Consider the following 21,465-nt stretch of genomic DNA (forward strand, 5'->3'; position numbering starts at 1 on the left):
ATGTAGCACATACTTAAGAAACGTTCGTTGCATAATAGTTCTGATTATGTTGAGTGCAGGTGCAGTAATCCTTTAACACGTTAAAAAAATATATAATTGTGAAGTACCTTGGATCAGTATAACGTTTCCACCGGCATACCCAATTGCAACATGGACATACGGACCAAGTTCCACCAGTGTGGGTGCAAATTCCACTCCAAGACAACATAGCGCAGCACTTGTTAAAAGCACTACAGTAAAAAAATGAACCATTTTCCAACAATGTTTTGTGACACCTATTCAAGTAAACAACCTTATGTATTCTGTATATACACCATAGCAAATTGAAAAGATATATCTATACGAATGGAGCTAATTTGCAAATTAAAAAAGGGTGATTATTTTAGATAGTTTCTCCAATATACGTTACTAGCCATTACATTGTCGCTTCAGCGTTTAATGACGGAATTCTGATTTAGGTAGCATTTATAAGCAAGCGAATCCAGCTTGTTTTAGCTATTAAAATCCCCTAACAAACATTTCTACTAACATGTCTAAGGATGTTATAAAATTTATAGCTTCTGGTCGTCAAACTTGCGATCATCGGAAAATCGTAAAACAAACAATTCCAGGCTTGTTAAAACATTTGCTATCCGATACTAAACCTATAACGACCGCTTGTTTTCAAACGAAATCGATAATGTCTTTTTGCACCAAAAAACGTGTGGCTTTTACGTTAAAAGTATACAGGGGTCTGCCATATTTTTCTAGTGGCGGGCCAACACAAAACTCAGAAAGGTCTCAACGTGCCGCTCAAAATGCTAACTGAGAATAGTGTTTTACAAATGTGAATTAGGCGGGCCTCGGATCTTGTTTTGCACTTAAAAACGTGTTTACTTACATCAAAGGCGACAGTGGCGCAAAGTGCGAGTAAAATGCGTTTGTTTGGTTTAAAATTCGAGTCCACACGTCGTCATCCATACTACTAATGAAAAGTGTAATGAAACCACTTTGAGGAAACCCAATAACTTTTAATAGTTAATCTAGGTCAGTGTTTGTTAACCTTTCTAAATCAAGACCTGGCGAGAGATCAAAGCGTGCGTGATTTTTTTTGGTATACCGGTATTTCTTTTAAATGTTTTGTAAGTTTTTAATATATTGCCGAAAATATAAGATAAAAAAATCCTAAAATATAAATGTCCAATATTTTTTAATAAGTGTTCTGTTTGTCCGCGACGCACTTCCTTCCACGGCGCAACGGTAAAGAACATCCTTCCACGGCGCAACGGTAAAGAAGTGCTGATCTAGTTCCGAAGACAGCATTACAACGTAAACAAACCGGATGTAAAAAGGTCATTCGCGCAAAGCTCGAAAATGTTTCGCACCTACGTAGTTAAAATAATCAAAGAGTATTTTAAATGGACTCGTGTCTATAGTTTGTCAAAGAGGCTGCGGGTGGCTGTAGGTTGCCGAACCCTGTCTAAAAATCTATCATTAAATTTTAAATCTTTTTCTATCAAATATCTCTGTCTATTCTAAACGTAAGAACAGAATTTTATTGTTTTAGCAGCATGAATGGCGTGAAAAAGAGATGTTAAAGTGTTCTGTTTCACCGTGTTCTCACGCTAAAAGTACAAAAAGTACACCTAGCTCTTTAGCCAGATATCAGCAAGAATAATGCGTTTGGCTTTCGTTTTTTGGTATAAAGTTTTTGAATTAAATCGTAAACAAATGTTTTGGTTTGGAGAATGAATTTTTTATTTCATTTTAAGTTAACGTATAATGTATATCATTTCACTTGTACTAAAACTATTTCATATTTGCAGTTAACTGTGACAGTAAATTGCAGTTAACTGTGACAGTGAGTACTAGATTTTAACGCTAACATATTCTCAACGGTAAACGAAAAACGAAACCAAAAAAGTGTCTTCAATATCTTTATGTTTTGCTGAATTAATTACAGGCTGATAGCTTACTGTAACATTTTTATACATTGCAACCTAAGTCTTATGAGAAGTCGTTTTTCGAATGATAGACTGAAGTCGATTGGGCACAAACAAGTCATGTTTAGCTGCTACTGTTTGGTATATTCGAATTAGACATTCAACGTATAGCAGGTCAAGTACACAACAAGATACACGTTAGATGTCGCTAAAGCGTCAAGTAAGACCATTGCACGCTACTCTGTAGACAAACTAGTTAACATTTTTCGAAAGAAGTGAAAAATCGCCACGAAGTGAAAAATTATAACAACTTTTCTTTATACATCAACTATGATATAATATACGAAAAATGTAAAATAAATTTAGTAATTAAGCCATTTTGTTTATCATAAAGAGCGTTATATTAGACGAAAGGTGTGTTTAGATTCGTGTGATCACGATGACTTTTTCATCAAAGGCGTAAGTCAGCTGGCTACTAGGTGGAACTAAAATTGCTAATAAGGTTTGGTGAAAAATTAGTAGAAAACATAAGCGGTTTACAGTTCGGGGTCGACCACATTGAACCAGGCCAAGTAATCGGCCTCGCTGCCATCAACACTCACAGCTCCTAGGGCCAAAGCGTCTTGCGGTGAGAGTTGATTAGTGACGATCAGGCGCCAGTAGTGGGAGGTCGTTGTCATCTTCAGTCCAGACTCTTCCGGCATTCCGAGGCTCTTCTCTCCATTGGTGTATTCGAAGACACAGTTGCGCAGAATGAAGCGATACCACTTTGGCGCGTCCGACAGGATTACCAGCATGTGGATGACTTGCGTGTCGTCGCATGACTCAGCATTCAATCGCAGCGTCATCCTTTGCATGAGAGTGTCCAGGGTGGAGTACATATTTATCCCAAGCATCGCATTCGGATCTATTGCGAAACTGATATTGCCGGACAACTCCAGCGCACTAGAGAGATAGTAGTTTTTAGCATTAGAGTTTTGAGTGTCTTCGGCTAGACCGAATAGTGCTTCATATTGTGTTTCCTTAACCCTCTGGATGTAATCGTCGCTCACATCGGTCCATTTGAGCGCCATGGTTGTACCTTCGAGAGCCCATTGTAGTTCCTCAAAGAGATGCTCGCCAGTTGCATCGAAGTGTTGGTACGATGTCTTTACGCTGTCTTGCAGGTTCGCTAGAAACTTTTCGAAAAGATAATGGCCCAACGGCCATGGCCAATTTTGTCCGAGAGAATTAGAAAGGAAAGATTTTCCCATAAAGTCTTTCCAGCGCCTTGCTGCCTCCATTTCGGGAAGAGGTTGAAGCTTCGCTGCATCGCCGTCAAACCAACCCAGGTAGGTTGTGTAGATTCCCCTGACCGACCAATCGACCCTGCCATACGTTTGATTCATGTAAGGGGACGCAGCCAAAGTTGGTGGAAGTTGTACATTGGCAACGATCTTATCCACCGAATAGCCCTTGTTAATGTTTCGCAGTGTCTGGTCGTGGACAAACTGAATGCCGTCGCGAAAATTGCTAAGCACAGTTTCAACTTCAGCCACACCAACTACTGGCAAAGTGTGCTGTGGAATGAGAATTTCTGCGCCTAGTCCACGGACTAGATCAATGCTCTGGAACCACTGCACAGCGTCGCGGGCCTCCGATCCCCGAATGGTGTAAATATTAGGGAAGGCCATGTACACGTTGTCACCCGACATCGCTATTTTCATGCTGGGAATCCAGACAGTTGTGTGGTCATCGGTTTCTCCCGGTGTGTGAATCAGCTGGAATTCGATTCCTAGAATTTTATAGTTAATTAAGATCTTGTAAATTAATTAAGATATTGTAGCAATTGCTTTTAATATCAAAAGTGTATGTACCGTTTATTTTAACCATTACTTCGTGGTTGGCAGCATTGTTAAAATAAAGCCATCTGATCGATACGCCTTTCGCAAATATACCAGTTGAAATTGCCATATAGGATAAAAGAGGTAGTGTCTTCTATGCAATTTCTTTACCTGCAACCGTAAAGTTTGCCCTGGTGTCGTAAACTTGGGTCGGCTGCACGTTGTACAGGGTTCCCTCGGGATCATACTTAAACAAAGTTGTCTCCGAAAGCTCTGGAGGCAGCGAGAAGCCAAACTGGCGGCCAGTCCGTGCGTTTTTGCCCCTGGACGTCAAATCTAAAGGGAAAACGCTTTTCGCAATATATTACTTGGGTCCTATTTTTAGCACCAATTTATTCCAACACCGTTTGGGAGGCTATCTCAGTAAACCACTGTAGAAGTTATGTTCGACAACAAATTAGACGATCTGGTACGTATAATTGCAAAACAATCGTATTCCCAAGATGGCATTAGTTAAGCGTTCGATTAAGGGGGGGTAAGTATATATGTAGGGTCCTTTTCTGTTTTACGAAGTTAAGACAGTAAAGCCAGAATGTTTGACTAAAAACATTGAAACATGGCGTGATAATAGATATACGAAAAATTTTAGTTTAACTGTTTGTTTGTTTGTTTGTTTCAACTGGTAAATTGTTTATAACAGAGTTGACATTGGACTTAAGGATAAACAAACATAACGCAAACACAAATTAGCATTTTCGTTTGATGATTTTCTTTGAAGCAACAGAAGATGTTGTTATTTAAGGTCACGATTCGTCCTCAATAACTTAATCACATGCAATCGATGACAAAAAATGGCGCCAAAAAATCTTACCGCTTTTCCTCTTGACGAAAGCGGACGACGAGTGAACAAAAACTTCAACCGGTCCGCTTCCAGCTGCCGCGGCCATTTCTAGTAGTGTGGAGATACCCACGTAGTGGTCTGCAAATATGGATTAAAGGTTTACTTGGTTCTGTGACATCCTACAAATTTTGGACTTTCATGGAAGCAAGCAACTTTTGTTGTTGTTTGTCAGGCTGTTGCTTTTTATATAGCCTCAGCAATCCGCATATGCCGTTTTTTCGGGAACATGCTGTTCAAAACGACCCATATTCCAAACGGTAAATAAAGAAACTTAATATATACATTTCACGACCTTACGTTATGTCAATTTTGAGTTATTTTCACAAAAACGTAATTTCAAACAGATTATTCTGCGAAAAATGTGCGCACCAACCATTAGTTATTAATCTACCATGGTGCTTTACGAATTAACCGGTTGGAGGAATCGTCATAAACATAATACGAACCCGTGTGGAAATGAGTGAGCACGATGCCTTTTAGTGGCTTGGGTGTGATTTTCTGGTAGTCGGTAAAAATGGTTTTGGCTGCTTGGCGATTTTCAGTTCCGTCCACAGCCAGAACGCCGTCTTCTCCTGGAAAATAACTTGCTGCAGTCCGACAGACAGAAACCTTCTTTTAAGGTAAATTCAAAGCTCATAAAAAAGGATACATCATCTTAGAAACGTTTTTAAAGAAGAATAAAGGTTAATTCGCCACTCTTTGCAAAATATATCTAATTTTAGGCGCTTTGATATTCTAAGAAAAATTCTTTTTAAACAAAATAAATCAGTTAGGCGTTAATAATAACAAATTTAAATAATACTGTACAATTTATTCGAAAAGGTGGCACCGGCGTAAGAGAAAAACGTTATATATATTACAATGCGTTACGCTATATTTTGTTTAACGTCATTGTTTTCTGTTTTGGACTGACATGTATTAAATTTTACCCTTTTTCTGTAACGTAATATAATTTGTTTATGGCTTTCTTTTCCGTCATGTATCAAGTTTTTGTTCTGTCTTCTTTATTAATTGCTTGTTAGGAAATTTGAAATTATCTCCTATCTTTTGATATATTTTCACACATGGATTCCATGGTTTTTAATCTAATTTAAATCTAACAATCTCAATCTTTACATTCCCTTAATAGTTTATATTAGATAAATATTTATTTATTTATTTTTATTTTTTATTTTTATAGTGCTTTAGACATTCGGTAGCAGTTTTAAGTGATTTGAAAATTAGGTAATGTTGGAAATTTTAAATTAGTTTCTAAAACATAATGTAGCCCACTTGTAATTTTATTTACAATTGTATTGTCGCATTTTGTGCAAAACTACTATTGGCGAAATTCGTACTCCTATTGCAGTGCGTTAAACGGTTTATATGCATCTCTTATTTCTTAGCTTCAGTATGAAATTTGTCTTATAAAAAGATATGCTTGCTTTGGTATTTGCAGGTGGCTAAAACGCTCAATTTTAATTTATTTGCTTCACTTACCTTGGACAAAAATGACGTTTCCACCTGCATAGCCAATGGCGACATGAACATCGGGTCTAATTTCAACGAGGGTTGGGTTAAATTCAATCGCTCGGCAACAAGCCACAGCCAGTGAGAACACTATTAGAAAACGGCCTTCCATTTTTTCTGGAATCTGTTAAAAAATGTATACTTCAAAAATTGCTACCTACATTATATGGTTCTAATGTGCTAACAATATATTTTAAAACTTTTATTTATGCAACTATCTACCACGGATATTAAGGTAAAATCGCCAAAGTATTTCCTAAATTCGTTTGGAAATGTGCGTTCCAGTCTTGGAAATGGCAGTCTCATATTGAGCCTTATATAGCTTTTCGTACTATTAAAATAAAAATATGCTTGTTGGAGTGATGTAAAACTCGTTGCGACCGTTACGCCAAAAGTTATAAAAAAAATTATATCTATCTGGCAATAAATCCCATACTTGCATTAGTCGATGCATTAGTCGAACCGAAACCGGGTCATAAAATGGTTACCTAGCAGCAAGAAAAATAATGTCCTAAATTCAATTTGTAATAAGTCGGGAAGACATCATTGAACGTACGAAATTAAACAAACATATTATATCAAATTACGTTACAAAAGCATTTTGCCTCAAAGCTCCACAACAACGGATAATACCCTTTTTAAAACTTAATGTTTTTCTGAAGTTTAATTATATTAAGCTCAATTTGTTTTTCAAGGATTAAGGTCTTAGGCAGTTCGACAGTTGCTTAAATTGCATTTACACATTAAAAGTAAACATTTAACAATTTAAACAAAACCGTTTGACATATACAAAAATGTCGTAATCAAGTATTACATAAATTTGAAAAATCATTAATGTTACTGTTTTAAAAAAGGGCGCTACCATTTCTTGTAAAACAAACATTAAATTATGTTTACATCTAAACAGATTTTTATAGGAGAAGTTTTGGCGCTTGTCTACAATCCTGCCACTGTTTTTATAGTAACGAATCAAGTTGGCAAAATTGAAATTGTAGGAACAAATATATATTGGGGAATAATGACCAACCCAAACCCAAGCGCTAACTCGCACCCTATCCCAAATAATGTTGCCAATATAACCCCATGGATGAAAATGTTGTAGGATTCTAGACAAGCGCGAAGGTTTGACTGTACGTAAATTCCGACTAACGGAAAAAATTAGTAACCAACAACTAGCTCATTACTGCCACCAAGCAATTGAAAATTGACAAAATTCAATTGAGACAAATGAATTTTAAAAATCATAAAAGAAACTTTAAAATATTGTCTGGAAAATGAAATTTAAGAGACATCTTTTATCTTGCTCGCACAACAATGTGTCGTCAATTCATATTTTTCAGTATTTAGTTTTATAGCTTGATTAGCGCAGCTTCATTAGGCATAGTCTACGCTAAACATTTGAACCACATTTAGCACAATATTTTTGGGTTATTGTTGAGTTTAGGTTTACCTTGTTTTATACACTTTAGCTAGTACTTATCGTTGTTATAGTTTTCTAACATAAAAAATATAGTCTTTATTTAAGCGCGAAATGCATCCTAACCTGCTTACGTTTGGTACCCTAAGTTACAACTATGTTTTCAACAATTTGCCATTCTTTGCTCTATACTTGTGTGTTTTGTCCTCGCCGGTTTTTGTTAAAACAAATAAACAAATAACTTCTGAGTTTAATTTTCTCTAAATGAGTAAGGCTGTGCACAATACAACAAAACACACATCCTGCGTTGTACAACAGTACAATTAAGCATAACCTGCCCTTGCATATATATTTTAGGATTATCATATGTTCTCTTTTAGGAGAATTTGTCCTTCTTTCTCAAGAAAAGTGAATTTTTTAGGCGATACGCTGATTTATTTTCAAAAAAAATACTGTAGCCATGAAACATGCTGAATTGGTGGTTTAAAAAAGGATTTCCAACAAATTTCCCTACCAGCCCTATCTTCTTGATTGTTATTGCAAACATTGCGCCAGAAATTGCAACCAAAAGACCCATTCATAAACAGCAAAATCATCGCGCTCGCAACAAATTGATCAATATTTGCGCTCGAGTCGGTCAGCAACACCAAATTTCCTATCGAAAACTAATCCGAGGATTCTAAAACAACCAAATATCCCGAAAATTGGCATATAAACATCACTCAAAACGTAACAATGCTACTTTCGTTTTACTTGCCAGCCAAAAAATGTCCTCTTTTTGGGTGTCGAAAATTTGGTAGCACTATACTATATACTAATATCGGTAAATATAATTACAATCGTCAACTAGCATCGCCTACCTTTAAACAAGGCACACAATCTTATTGACCGCATTAATTTAGAGCTGAAAATAATTTTAGAAGTCTAAATTCCAAACAACTTTCAGCACCACTAACCTCTCAAACAAATTAGCGAACTTACATGAAAATGGTGGAACCTGATATGTAATCGTGAGTTACTACACAGTTAAAAAGCTTCCTACATCTTGTTAATATTCAAGCCTATGAGTAGACTTCGCCATGTTTGCGGTTTTGAACTCGCCTGGTGATTAAACCTTTGCCTATTAATTTGTACCAGCCTTAATAAATAAAACAATAGTGCTTGGCGCTAACTACTTATATTCATACTCTAACTACTTATATTCATTACAAAATATACAGGGTAACATAACATTACTTTCCTTTTGTTTTTGTTGAATTAACTTTTTAACAGGTAACATTAATCGATAAGCATGTTAGCAAACTCGCAACGAAGGCATTTACATGTTCTTTGCCATCTATACCGTGTATTCAAATCTGCCTTGCCAGATAATACACATTATAAAAAAGTAAATTAACATATCTTAAATCATAAAATAAAAAGTTTATTAGGCCTTGGCAGCATGGGGTGTTTTGTATGAAGTGTGGGGTGATCAAGCCCCGTCTGACGAGCTGCATACGGCTCTTCATAAGGTTTTGTGCAGCTCTTACGTTTCATGTTGCCAATTGCCGGTTTCCAATGAGAACCTAGCATTTTTTGTTCAAATAAGTCTGTAGATATTAAAATATTTAAGAGCCTGATGTATTGTATCAACTTTATTTAGCAAATCCCGAGTGTAAAGAACAAAAATCTTAATTAATAGACCACGTGTTTTTATGTAAAACTTTTGATTAAATTTGATTGATTAAGAATATTTGTGTAACCAAGGAAGAAACTAAGTGGTTTTGATTTCTGCCCACGTGTGTTATGTGTGTGACTGTTTAAGTTTTGCAAATAAGTTTGGTGAATCTAGTTTCACCTGAATGCATTCAACGGCTATATTTTGAATTGCGTATGAAAATTGTAACGTACATTTAGCATTTACCATTAAAACCCATACGATAAAGACGGAAAATGTAATAGGCCTACATAGGCTTTTAGGCTATAGAAGATTTGACAACTTGGTCGCTTTTAATTTCCAAGTATGAACTATTTATCAAATTTAACTAAATACTTTTAAATAATTTTCAGTGTTCTTTGATTGTAAAACATTGATTCGTCAAGGTTTAAAATGACCAAAGATGGTTCAATTAGCAAATCGTTTCTAAGTTAAAAATGATTTATGACCGTTTCGTATTTCTATGTAGTCATAAATACCGAAACAATTATAGATAAAGGATGTATTGTTTAATTGGCGCATTTTTAACATATACACATTAGACGTACAAAAAACATGATAAGATAAAATTTTTGGTTAATTATTTTGGCGATGAATAGAATATACGAATTTGTAATTGCGAGTTTTGTAAATTAAAAAGTCACAGTAGGTATAAGGTTTAAAACAAAGATAGGTGCTTCACTGTTTTGCGGGAAATATATACGAACAAAAAGCGTGGCGAAGTATCTTTCTTCCAGAGTTTCGAGGTTCACAAAAATCCCAAGGAATTAGCTTGGTGAAGAGGTAAGGCTGTGCGCATCTCTACACAAGGCAAAACACGCTAGCCAGCGCCAAGCTAAGCAACGACGCAAAATAAAAAAGCGTTGGGCTGCCAATGATTCGGGGAGAAGAAGTGCTGGTAGTCGAAGGGGAAACCACCCGTTCCGCACCGGGGGTGTCGTTGATTTTTACCGTCACTCGCGGCGTGCTTTGGCCACTGACGGTAGCAGGCCTCTGTGCAAGACTGCTGCTGGTCACTTTCGTGGGTCTCACGATGGGCTGACTGGAGTTGCTGGAGCCACGTTTAGAAGGCGTGACTGGCCGTGCATCAGGCGATTGTTCACTTGCTGTTGTTGTGGTTGTTGTTGTTATTGTTGTTGTTGTTGTTGTTGTTGTTGTTGTCGGTGTTGTTGTTGGTGGTGTTGTGGTTGTCCTTCGGGTTGTGGTGGGCGCTGCGGTCGTAGTTTTCGGCATTGTGATCACGGCAATGGTGGGCTGGAACGGATTTTGGTTCGGCTTTGTTGACGCCGTGACGTAGTTGTAGTTGCACCCGTCTGCACGACGCGAAAAAGTTTAGGGACATTTCACAAACGGCAAACGTGACTGGTTTAAAACACGTCGAGAACCAAAATATTTTGTAATATAACCTGGATAACATTGACTAGTATAGAAACCTACAAAAAAAAACGAAAATCATATTTACCCGTAAAAAACATCAATATTTTTTTTTTACTATAGGCAGCAAAATAAACACGATTTAAAATTAAATTGTAAATAGCAAGAAATTATTCTCTTCTGAAATACAGAAAGTTGCAGAGAAACAAAGCATTTTTCTAACATTTACTACTCACGGGATATTCTACATCGAATAAAAGTGCTGAAGCTTTTTATGCTTATTAATATAATTTGTGGAAATTCGTGTTATTCATCCATTTATAAATTGTAAGGAAAGGCCATAAAATGAAAAAAACTGCGCACCGGGAGAAATAAATTTATAATGACGTTTTTTCAAACCGTTTACTTACTGCCGGTACAGACGCAGATTTGGGCTCCACTTTCGATAAAGCATCCTGCTTTTTTAGTTGACTGGTCGTAACACCCTCTGTGTATTGTTTCGCCCATACCTGCATAAGTAAAATGACGGCAAGTTTATTTTAAAGACACTCTACACACATTCTGTATTTTAAAAAAGGTTTATTTATTGTTTTAATTTGTGTTTGATTTAATTTGGATCTTTAAAACAAGTTTTACTAATAATAATAATTTTTAGTTGCAAGCAAAGTTTTTAATTATTCTTATATTGGTAATAATTATTCTTACTTACTTAAGAATCTGCCTTTGACTTAATGTTGTCTAGTCTAGTACAAATATCCCACGAACGAAACCGTTTTAAACAGTACAACCAAATTGATATTTGGCTTGGAATTTAAGAATATGTCACCTTATTTAATTTGGTGTTTACGTTAGGATTTTTATTCTGCTGGGTGCGAAGTTGGCCAATTCACGATTCACGACAATGTAACTAAATAAATTTTTATCTAATCCGTCGTAACTCTGACCGACGGAAAATAAATGTAATCGTATTATTTCCTATACGTTACAAAAAGATTGTTAAAAAGTTTACCTTCCAAAATGACCAGCGACGAGTGACATTGAGTCCCAGGGCAGTTAACCAGATGAGAACTGCCTGTGACGGGACCCCTGCATGAATTGGGGACAATCGGGTTGTACGTACAGCTGTAACAAAACACCCCATCGCCTAAAAATAAAAATAAAAACGTTAACTGTACACCTATAACAAATACCATTCTCCTTTGGAAATCGTTGGTCAAAAATGGACTTCAGAAGGGCTGGATCACAGTGGTTGTACAAGTATGTATATACATAAATCTTTCATTCAATTCTCTAGAAATCCACTTTTTGGCATACGAATATAATAAATCTCATTTTTTTAAAGCAGTTGAACGTATAACGTATTACACATAAGACAAGCATACAAAGGAAGTTTCATTAAGATGTTCTAATCTACTTTTTACTGATAACTTTATTATTTGTTAGATGTATTTTGAAATCCTTCAATTTTTTCAAAGTAAAATTAACAATAACTCTTAACAAACAAAAAAAAAATTAAAAAGGTTTTAAATCCACAATATTTACTTGTAAATTTATGAACAAAATATACAATTTAACAGTTAATGTAAATAATAGATAAACTAAATAACCGATGGCGTTCATGAATTCCACTTAAAACATTTCTTAAATGTATTCTTTATTTAAATAACCATTTAAAAAAGTTATTGACATAAAGTATGACGAAAGTTCAACTTTACTTACTTGGCCGACACAGTAGGATAAGAACAAAGCACACGGCGGTAAGTTGAACGATGAAATTCATTGTAAAAATCTTTTTTCACTGCTGTTTCAACTTGTTTCTTGTACCTTAGGTTACACAATGCACTGCAGTCAAACGCGATAATTTTTCTTTTCTGATTTTGGACGATAAAACAAGCTCGGTGTCAGAAAAACCTTTAGCGTCACAGCAAACGTTTTTTATTTAATTTACGTCACACGAGAAACTCGAAAAGCTTTTGTAAGTCACGAGTTGAATTAAAAGCCCGAAAACCCGTCGCGGTCGCATTTGGGATGATTTCGCAACCGCCTGTGTCCAGTGACATGATTAATGCGTCTCCGATGGTCGTGATAAGCTTCTTGGCTCGGTTGTCTCTTTCGGGTTTGCGCGCGCACAAAATCTCGTTCTCTGAATGTCCATTGCAAAGCAGCAGCATGTACTTATATATTTATATCCCGGTTGGGCTGATTGCTGGAAGATTAACAGCGAGTCCAAGAAACTAGAGTATTTGCACTTTAACCACTTTGTGCAATGGGAAATTTTAGCTGTTTCTCGTACGGTTGGCTGCTGTGAAAAGGCGGTCTTCGTTCGTTCAAGCCAGTGTTCTCAAACTTTTTGAGCTTGTGGCACACTTGGAAAATCAAAAAATATTCCAGGCACCTTTTGTTATCAGTTGGCTCACGAATAGTGTGTATTCAGTCTACACACATAAGATATCTTCTAAAATTTTAATTCTTTTTAAATATTATGAAAAATCACTAATCGTCCAAAATACTTGTGCTGTCAAATATCAGTAGTTTTTATATAAACGAGTTTAGGTCAAAACACAATTTAAAACAAATAACGTATTTCTGATGAACATCGTACCCATTTTACACAATTAAGATAGCAAACCTGGTTCGGGCAATATTCAATTAAATTAACTTGCTTCGAAACGTTGCCGTTTTGCAGTACGTTATACAATCTCTTAAGGTTTATTGGGTATTTAAAAGTTCTTCTTGAACGCAAATGTGCTTTTTAATTGACAAGATACAAGATCCTATTTAGATATTAGATACAGATGGTTCACCATAAACGGTACGTTATGCTACACCAACACAGTTTTAAAGATTTATCACACAGAAATTGAGGTGGGTTATTTGCGTTGAAAGTTTTAAAATTGGCTTGCACCTGTTATCAGTTTCATTTTGATTGTTTCAAGAATACAAGTGTACTTGTGTTGGTAAAATAGTGTTATGTACAAACAGCATACTGCAACTACAGACCAATGCTGTCTTTATTGGAATTTGTCCTTGGCTATTTTAAGTGCAAAACATAGTGATTTAAATGCAAAGCATTGTAACTTAGATTTTTACTGATGGCTGGTAAATAAAATATTGGTAAACCACTTAAGCATTCTGTGTAAGATTATCTTGCCAAAAAAGCAATCACAGGATTCAATCTTAAAAAAAATGTAGGCTATAAATATAATAGATTATTTTTTAAAACTTATTAATCTTATAATCAACTTGTTTCGGCCGATATAAGCAATAGACTATTCAATGAATATTAAACCTATATTCGCTCGGGTTAAAACTAATACCGTTCCTTACTTAATGAAAGACACACACAAACATATGTGTTTAATAACATCCATCTGTGATCTAGCCCCTCGGAAGCTGCTTTATGACCAACGATTACGGCTTCCGTATCAATAGTACACCGATAAGCCATCGCAGACTCGCCGAATCTGTCGATCTATGGTGCAAGCAGAGCAAGCCAGAAAAACAACTGGCCTGCAGTGAGGTTCGAACTCACGACCTCCGGTCAAGCCGGGACCGTCGCTCTACCAACTGAGTGTACGTACCTTACTTACTGTCGCATGTCTATTATACATTTGTTTTAATATTAACTATACATGGTAAGTAAATGCAATGGATGTTTGGTCTTTGGGGATTTCCGGGCTAAGAACACAGAACACCGTTTTCGTTTTTGTTTTATTTGTATTGTTACGAATCCTAAAGTTGCACAGTGGTTTTTACAGCTCAATGACTAATTCAGCTTTTGTGTCCTGCAGCTTATCTGGAAAAAAAGAAATAAGAACAAATAAAACTTAACGACTTTATGCCAAGCTGCTCTAGTCAGCCTCGCAAGGTATTAATATCTAAAAATATCAAACTTGTTCAGTACGCCGTTTGGGTGGCAATATGCAATTCTGTAATTAAAAATAAAACAGCTATTTTTAAAACAAATTACTTAAGAAACAAAAATAGTTCAGATGCCGTTAGACTGTAAAAGCTTTACATAAAAGCCTTATAACACAAACCTTGCTTTCAAAGAAAAGAGCGCTATTTTTTAGCGAAAGCAACTTATAAAATAGGATAAAACCGTAATTACAAGCCTAATTTACCTTCGAGTTCCTTATTTTCCGTAGATTTTTTCTTCGCCCACTCTTGCACTTCACCTGAGCCCAAGACACAAAACACGGCGGCCCCCAAGAGAAATACGGCCGCCGTAATCCAAAACACAGCTTGCCATTGAACGATCGAGTCCTGGGTGACATTTAATGGAAATATTATTTATAATGGAAGTGAACAGACAATTTACCTACTTAAGTGAGCAGGAGTCACAAACGCGGATTTATTAAAAAGTGGATCGCTGGGTCCAAACCCATGACCTGGCGAAAAAAAAGAGGCTTAAAAAACATTTGATGACTTTATTTAGACTTCGTATTTTTAGTAGTTTTTTACCATATACAATAGATTGAAATGAGTCTGACTCTTTCAACACTGATAAAAGCTTTTTGTAACCCAAATAGTACTCTTATTGTCCCAAGCGCAATATATACTACTTTACGTTAAACAACAGCCTGACAGGAGGTCATTTGTCCAAATACAGTGGTATGTAAAAAAAACACAGAAGATCCAATACCAACAAAGTCATCAGGTAGGCTATAGATAAATCCTGTCTCACTTACAGTCGTACATCTTTTTCCGAAGCCTTCTAATACTTTAGGCATTAAAATTTGAAAACGGAGATATAAAACGTATATTTTACTCTAAAATGATTTGTTACCAAAATCGAATTATATTTTTGGGTGAATTTAACTCACACCGTCATTTAGAATAATCCCAGCCACTAGGGGCGCCAAGAAGCCTGGCATGGACGCAAACGTGTTGGAGATGCCGAAGATTATTCCTGAGTAATCTGGCGCCACATCAATCGCGTTCGATCGCATTCCGCTAACTGAAAGGCACAAACGTGAATGCTTTGGAAAAAATGGACAAATTAATTCAGCATAGTTTGATGCAAAACAAATTCGTAGCGCTCGGCGAAATAATTAGGTGTATTGACACTATGAGGCAGGGTTTAAGCTATAACTATATAAGTATATACTCCATCACTTTGAAAATATTAGTCTGCAATTCTTAGTACAAAGTCGATACACAAACCAAATTAAGCGTTTTAACACATTACGTTCTTATACGATAATATTGGGGCAAAAACAGCAAAGATCGTTGCCATACTTGTCAGCGCGTTAAAGCCTAACGCCAGCGTAAAGAATGCCACTGCAGCCGCGGCGTTACAGCCTATGTAGCCAGCTAGTACGATGGTCAAGGCTGGCACAGCTGTGCCGAGGCTCGTGTTCACTTTACGTATCACCGCGGTAGACGCTAGGCCTCTGCGAAGTGCAAAGTCGGAGATGTAGCCACTAGTAATCGCAAAGGCCAGCTCCATCCAATAGGGGAGTGACGATAGCAAGCCACTCTGTGGAAAACAAGCCAATACGGTTTAATCTGGGCAAAGAGCCACAAATAATTGCTAGATTATGATATACATCAATATGCAGCATGTGATTTAAAACGGACCTCTTCATGTTGGATTTTGGGGTCATAACACAAGTTGATTTTAAGTTTGAATTAAAGCATAAAAGCGTCTAATGAGGCATAAAGACCTGCTCACTATGGGTTTGCTTTCAAAATACACTGCTTCTGACACAAAATAAAAAAGTTAGTTGGCATATAGGTCAGTGCTTCTCAACCGGTGCGCAATGGAAGGTTGCAAGTATTCAAAGTATATCTTTTTTATAGTATCTTACTTTCTCTTTCGACTGTGACTGTGTTTTTATATTATTTTAAAGGTGATAAAATAATAACTTTGAAAGCATGTTAAGGGAAATACCTATACGGTATACGCAACCAAATGCGCACCCGCTTCACTCAACCCTTGGTGTACTACCTTTTTTTGAGGCCTATTAGATGTGCCCATGTGCAAAAACGTTAAATAAACGATGACAGAAGCAAACAGGGCTAATAGTATTTAAATAAAAACGTAGTTCGGCCTTCTATTTGTTGACTGTAGTGATCAGACATTTTACTAAGCGGTCACAAAAAAAACTATTTTAGACAATAATCACAAATATACAGACTACAAAAATGCTAGAGAATTAATGCGTTTTAGACAAGCTTGTCAGACGATAAGAACCAGTATGCAGAGAAGCCAACTACACTATAGGCTTGGTGGGCGAGTAAACCAACATATAGTCCAAATATAGACTTTGTATTTAAATAAACAAGTCATTAAGTGAATAATACATCAAATATAAATACAAGCAGTATAAGAATAAAAAACAGAACTTCACAAGTCTATACCGCCGCCACGTCGAACTGCAGTACAGATGCCATGTAGGTGGGGAGCATGCTAAACAGCGTATAAGACCCCCAGTTGTTGCAGAAGTGACTAATGAATATTGCCAAAATTGGAGGCGAGGTAAAAATGGCTTTCCATGGTACTTTGCTCTTTGCCTGTGAAGTAGTTTGTCAAATTGACCATAAAACAGAAAATTTAATTAGAGGGGATTGAGTAACAATAGGCAACTCTGGAGTTTAAAATATCGGGCATATTTTAATAAACATTAATCACTTAAACTGTTTTTAAGGCTGGTTCACACAAGGTGATTTTTCGCGTTGGCTGTGTCAATGGAAAATGCATTCACCCTAAACGAAATTTTTTAATTTTTTTTTTTATAATATTTTATCTTTCCGATGGAAAATCGTTTTTTCGCTTTAGGTGCCGGCGTTTTTCGTTGACGCACAACGCGTCTAGTGTGAACCAACATATAAAGTGGAATATTCTGTTTTAGTTTACCTTTTTATCGTTGACGTTAAAGCCATTAGTGCGTGCAATATATTCTTTCTCCTTGTTTGATATTCTCGGGTGACTTTCAGGCGTTTGATGAATCAACAGCATCCACAAAATGCCGCAAAGAGCCGACGCCCCGCCTTTAACAAACATTTTTCGTCATGTATTTTGATTTTTGGTTTGGTATGATTTGCATTACGCTTTATATGTATGTTATTTGTCTGACATTTTCAACTATGGGCTCAGGTAATTAAAACTTCAAAATTAAAAATCATGGTGAACTTTCAAATATTCATTGCAAACTATAGGTTTTGAAACAAAGGTATTAACTGGACAATGAATTTTACAGATAGAAAACATCACTTTTGAGCCGATTGATGTTACTGAATTCGTCGATTTAAAAACTCCAACTCTATCGCTTGTTGTGCAAATCTCCTACAGACGCAAAAATAAACTCTACCAATCCATCTTCTGGATTACCGGTGACGTAAAACACGGCCTCCCAGCCCAGATTTTCGGCGATTAGACCGCCGAGAAAGAGGGTTACGCAAGTACCGCAGCTCATTCCGGCAAAGGTGACGGCCACCAGCATGCTCCGCTCCATAGCGGGGGCCCATATGCCCCAAGCACCGATCATAGACGGCAAAACTGCCCCCTGGCACAATATAATAGATGCTCGATCATAGGAATAGGCTACCTGGATTGGAACCGGTTGTCTTTCGGCATTATTGCTTTACTGAAGCTCCCATTTACTTTTACATGATGTTTTCCGTGTATATTATTAAAAGGTTGACCTTCTTAAGTCGTATGGACGAACGCCATCACCGCCATGTCAATTCACTGAAGTAACGCTAAAAAATTCCGTGTAAGCAAGGTAAGGTTAGATGAATAGATAATCTTTATTCATACTTTAAATGTCCATATCTGTCTTTACGTGACCAAAAAACGGCCAATCAACATTTAACTAAAGTACCAAAAATAGTTCGCCATGTGGCCTGTTAACGCTTGCAATACAAAAATAGATAATAATTACTCTTTATGCGAAAAGTTAGACTGTTTCATTGTAACAAATACCTTATGGCAAACTAGGCGATCGTAAACAAGTTACTTTGTTTTGTTGTGGGATTAGCGATAGTAGAACAGTATTTTTGAGGTGTACCGTGTCCAATGGCTTGTTTTTTGAGCTCATGTATTCGGGCACATTTCACAGCCAAATATAATATTCACATAGAGTCATGGGTTTCAAATTTCCAGCAGAAACGTGTTTTTTAGCCTTGCCTTGCTTGAATGACAAGACCTCTGAAGACACTACACATATTGATCCAATAGAAACGACAGAAAAAATGTAACACCCAGTCCCAGCTATAGCCGCGTAGGGATGGGGATGTCCGATAATATCGGATCGGAGCTGATATCCGATGTCAACTGGTAGTATCGGTTCTCGTCCGATACAGTTGGTATAGGACCAAATTAATATAGGAATATCACTCATGATTTGCGATTAACCGCAGTTATTCCATCATGGTAAATTTAACAGAAATTTTAGGTAAACAACTGGGGGAATTAAACTTTTTAACACTAAGGCAAAGTTTGGCCTAACATACTGGGAGAAGAACTAATGCAGTTAAACGTATTAACTGCATCTATTTTACGTGTTTAGTAATAGCAATGACGTCATTAATATCGGATAGAAATACTTTGGTCCAAAAGATCCTGCATAGCGATCGTAATGAAATGCCAATTTCGGACATCCCCCTATAGCCGGCGGAACAACAAACCTGCAACAAGCCGTGCAGAATTCGATTGACGTTGAGCAGTTGTAGGCCGACGTGGGCAAACGCTGGAAAGGCCAGCGTCAGGACGGCCGACGTCAACTGAGTTACAGCAATCACCCGGACAAAGCCGCATCGCTGTGACACCCAGGCACCGGGGATGTTGCTGACCACGTATCCGTAGTAGTACGAGCCGAGCAGCACGCCCTGTTGGGCTCGACTCCAGTTAAACACCCCGTTCTGTGGGCAAAGGTATAGGAGGTTGCAGCACCTACCAAAGTGAATCAAAGAGGCGGCATCGATTAATTGCGCAATTTTTTTGTCGCTTTTGAACAAGAATTGTTTATATGCTAATATTATATTTCTTTCTTCTTGGGTACACTATGCACGGATCTGTAATGTAGCTTGATAATGAATTACAAAGCTAAAAATACATTTAACCCACATTAACTGAAGATGATACAAGCTCGTATTAAAACGTACTAATCAAGATGATGTCGATCTACTCGATCTTTTTGCTTTCCAATTTATTATTAAGCTATTTCTTCTTGATGTTAAAAACATATTTGGAACTATGCAAAAAGTTTAAAAATGTGTTTGCAACCTCCAGCCATAACGCTGTAAACTTGTTTCATGTTTCTTTTGCGCATTATTACCCACAGTTTAGTATTACTAAAAGATCTTACTGATATTTTCTCTTCGGCCACAGCTACCCCTCGGCTCGGACACGAGTTATTTTGAGCAATTTCGTCCGTCCAATGATGTGTGTTGTTCACCATGGCCACTATGGCCACGTTCAGGTTGCTTCGTGTCGAAAAAGTGTTGAAGTTGACTAAAAAGCACATGGCGGCCAGCACGAATCGTTTCTTGGTGTAGCAATGCATCCTTGGCTTGTCACTCTAAAAGCAAATGGTACAGTCTTAATTGTTTTTTTCCTTCAGTAATGAAGCTATTTTACATTGTAAGAAATTCCCTTATTAAAGCAACAAATGCCAACAAATAAAAGTTGTTTGAAAGCCAGCACGGACAAAAAAACATAACATGAGCAAAATATTACATCAACGCCTTGCAGTATTTCAATGCATTAAAATCGTTACCGCCCCATTGTCTGCCGGACAAACTCTTTTTTTTCTTAGAAAAGGCTCTTTTCTTTCTTTCTACAATGTTTTTTATCAGCAAACAACCATCTAATAACGGAAATATGTCTGATACGGCTTGACTTTCTTTTTTTGAATGTTTATTGCACAAACGTCTAAATTCTTGTTTGAGAAATATCGTTTATTGGCGCAGCAATGTACCATTGGCTTGTTACTCTAAAAGCAAAGAGTAAAGCCTTAGTTGTTTTTCTGAAACAAAGCTATTTTACATATTAAGTAATTTCCAGGGTTGGTATAACATTTCTTATTATTTGTAAAATATGAAAATGTTAGTACTTCGAAATAATTTGGATCCAAGTCAGGTCATTTGCAAAATATCTTGGTAAAAAAGTCATGTCAAACATTTCCAACTTGACACTTGAGTCATGTAGCCAACCATAGGTCATAGGCCATAACAGCAATATAGGCAGCAGTGCGTACAACGCCGGCTAACTCATTAAACTTGCTGCGACCATTCAGGCATGACAGTGATAAAGAAACTATTTGCGTAAATTTTATTTAGAAAGACTCGATCGCGACCCCACAATGGTCAATATTTAGGAAAACCTGCGCTAGAGGGTGAACTGTTTCGATGTTTTGACGCAACGTGACCAAAACAAAGTTTTTGCTATCTCACTACATAAAACCTGCTTTACCAACGCTAGTCAAAACGCGGCTTGCGAGCGACATGTGGCGATCTGTTGAAAGTACAGTATTATCTTAAATGGTGTTATTGAGGCCCGTGAGGTTAGGCGGCTTTAAACAGTAAAGGCGCATATGACAAGTTTGGACTACCATCACTTCGACATTACCTGGTAAATGACAACAAAGGACATTTATTTGAAAAAAACGTAATCCGAAACTAGTTTGACATTAAATATCGTCAACTGAACTAGTTTGACATTGCAAAAGTAGAACTCCACCAGCGAAGCCTACATAAAGCTAGCGATTAACAGTTTTGAAGTTTTTTTCGATATAAACACGACATTATGGGATAGGGGTTTTACAACCTTTTTTAACTGTGTACTCTTTCGATTTATCTGTATGTACCCCGGTAAA

The 21,465-nt window shown here is 36.8% G+C and overlaps 2 protein-coding genes across 2 annotated transcripts; both read right to left on the reverse strand.

The window, feature by feature from the left end:
• Positions 1 to 9,871: 9,871 nt before the first annotated feature.
• On the reverse strand, positions 9,872 to 12,517 carry LOC146139629 (uncharacterized). The gene is made up of 4 exons (XM_083392906.1): positions 12,362 to 12,517; positions 11,652 to 11,786; positions 11,053 to 11,151; positions 9,872 to 10,581 (listed from the first exon to the last, which is right to left on the reverse strand). Exons 1-4 carry the CDS (start codon positions 12,420 to 12,422, stop codon positions 10,070 to 10,072), a joined length of 807 nt encoding a protein of 268 aa, XP_083249032.1. The 5' UTR covers positions 12,423 to 12,517; the 3' UTR covers positions 9,872 to 10,069.
• Positions 12,518 to 14,394: 1,877 nt separating this feature from the next.
• Positions 14,395 to 20,154, reverse strand: LOC146139630 (sialin-like). Its single transcript, XM_083392501.1, has 9 exons — positions 19,957 to 20,154; positions 19,277 to 19,510; positions 17,979 to 18,153; positions 17,505 to 17,638; positions 17,009 to 17,155; positions 15,884 to 16,124; positions 15,469 to 15,602; positions 14,767 to 14,908; positions 14,395 to 14,438 (listed from the first exon to the last, which is right to left on the reverse strand). The coding sequence occupies exons 1-9, from the start codon at positions 20,152 to 20,154 to the stop codon at positions 14,395 to 14,397; spliced, it is 1,449 nt and encodes a 482-aa protein (XP_083248627.1).
• Positions 20,155 to 21,465: the final 1,311 nt, after the last annotated feature.

This window comes from Ascidiella aspersa, chromosome 6, assembly GCF_963924565.1.
Source record: "Ascidiella aspersa chromosome 6, kaAscAspe10.2, whole genome shotgun sequence".
In the NCBI taxonomy this organism is placed as follows: Eukaryota; Metazoa; Chordata; class Ascidiacea; order Phlebobranchia; family Ascidiidae; genus Ascidiella; species Ascidiella aspersa.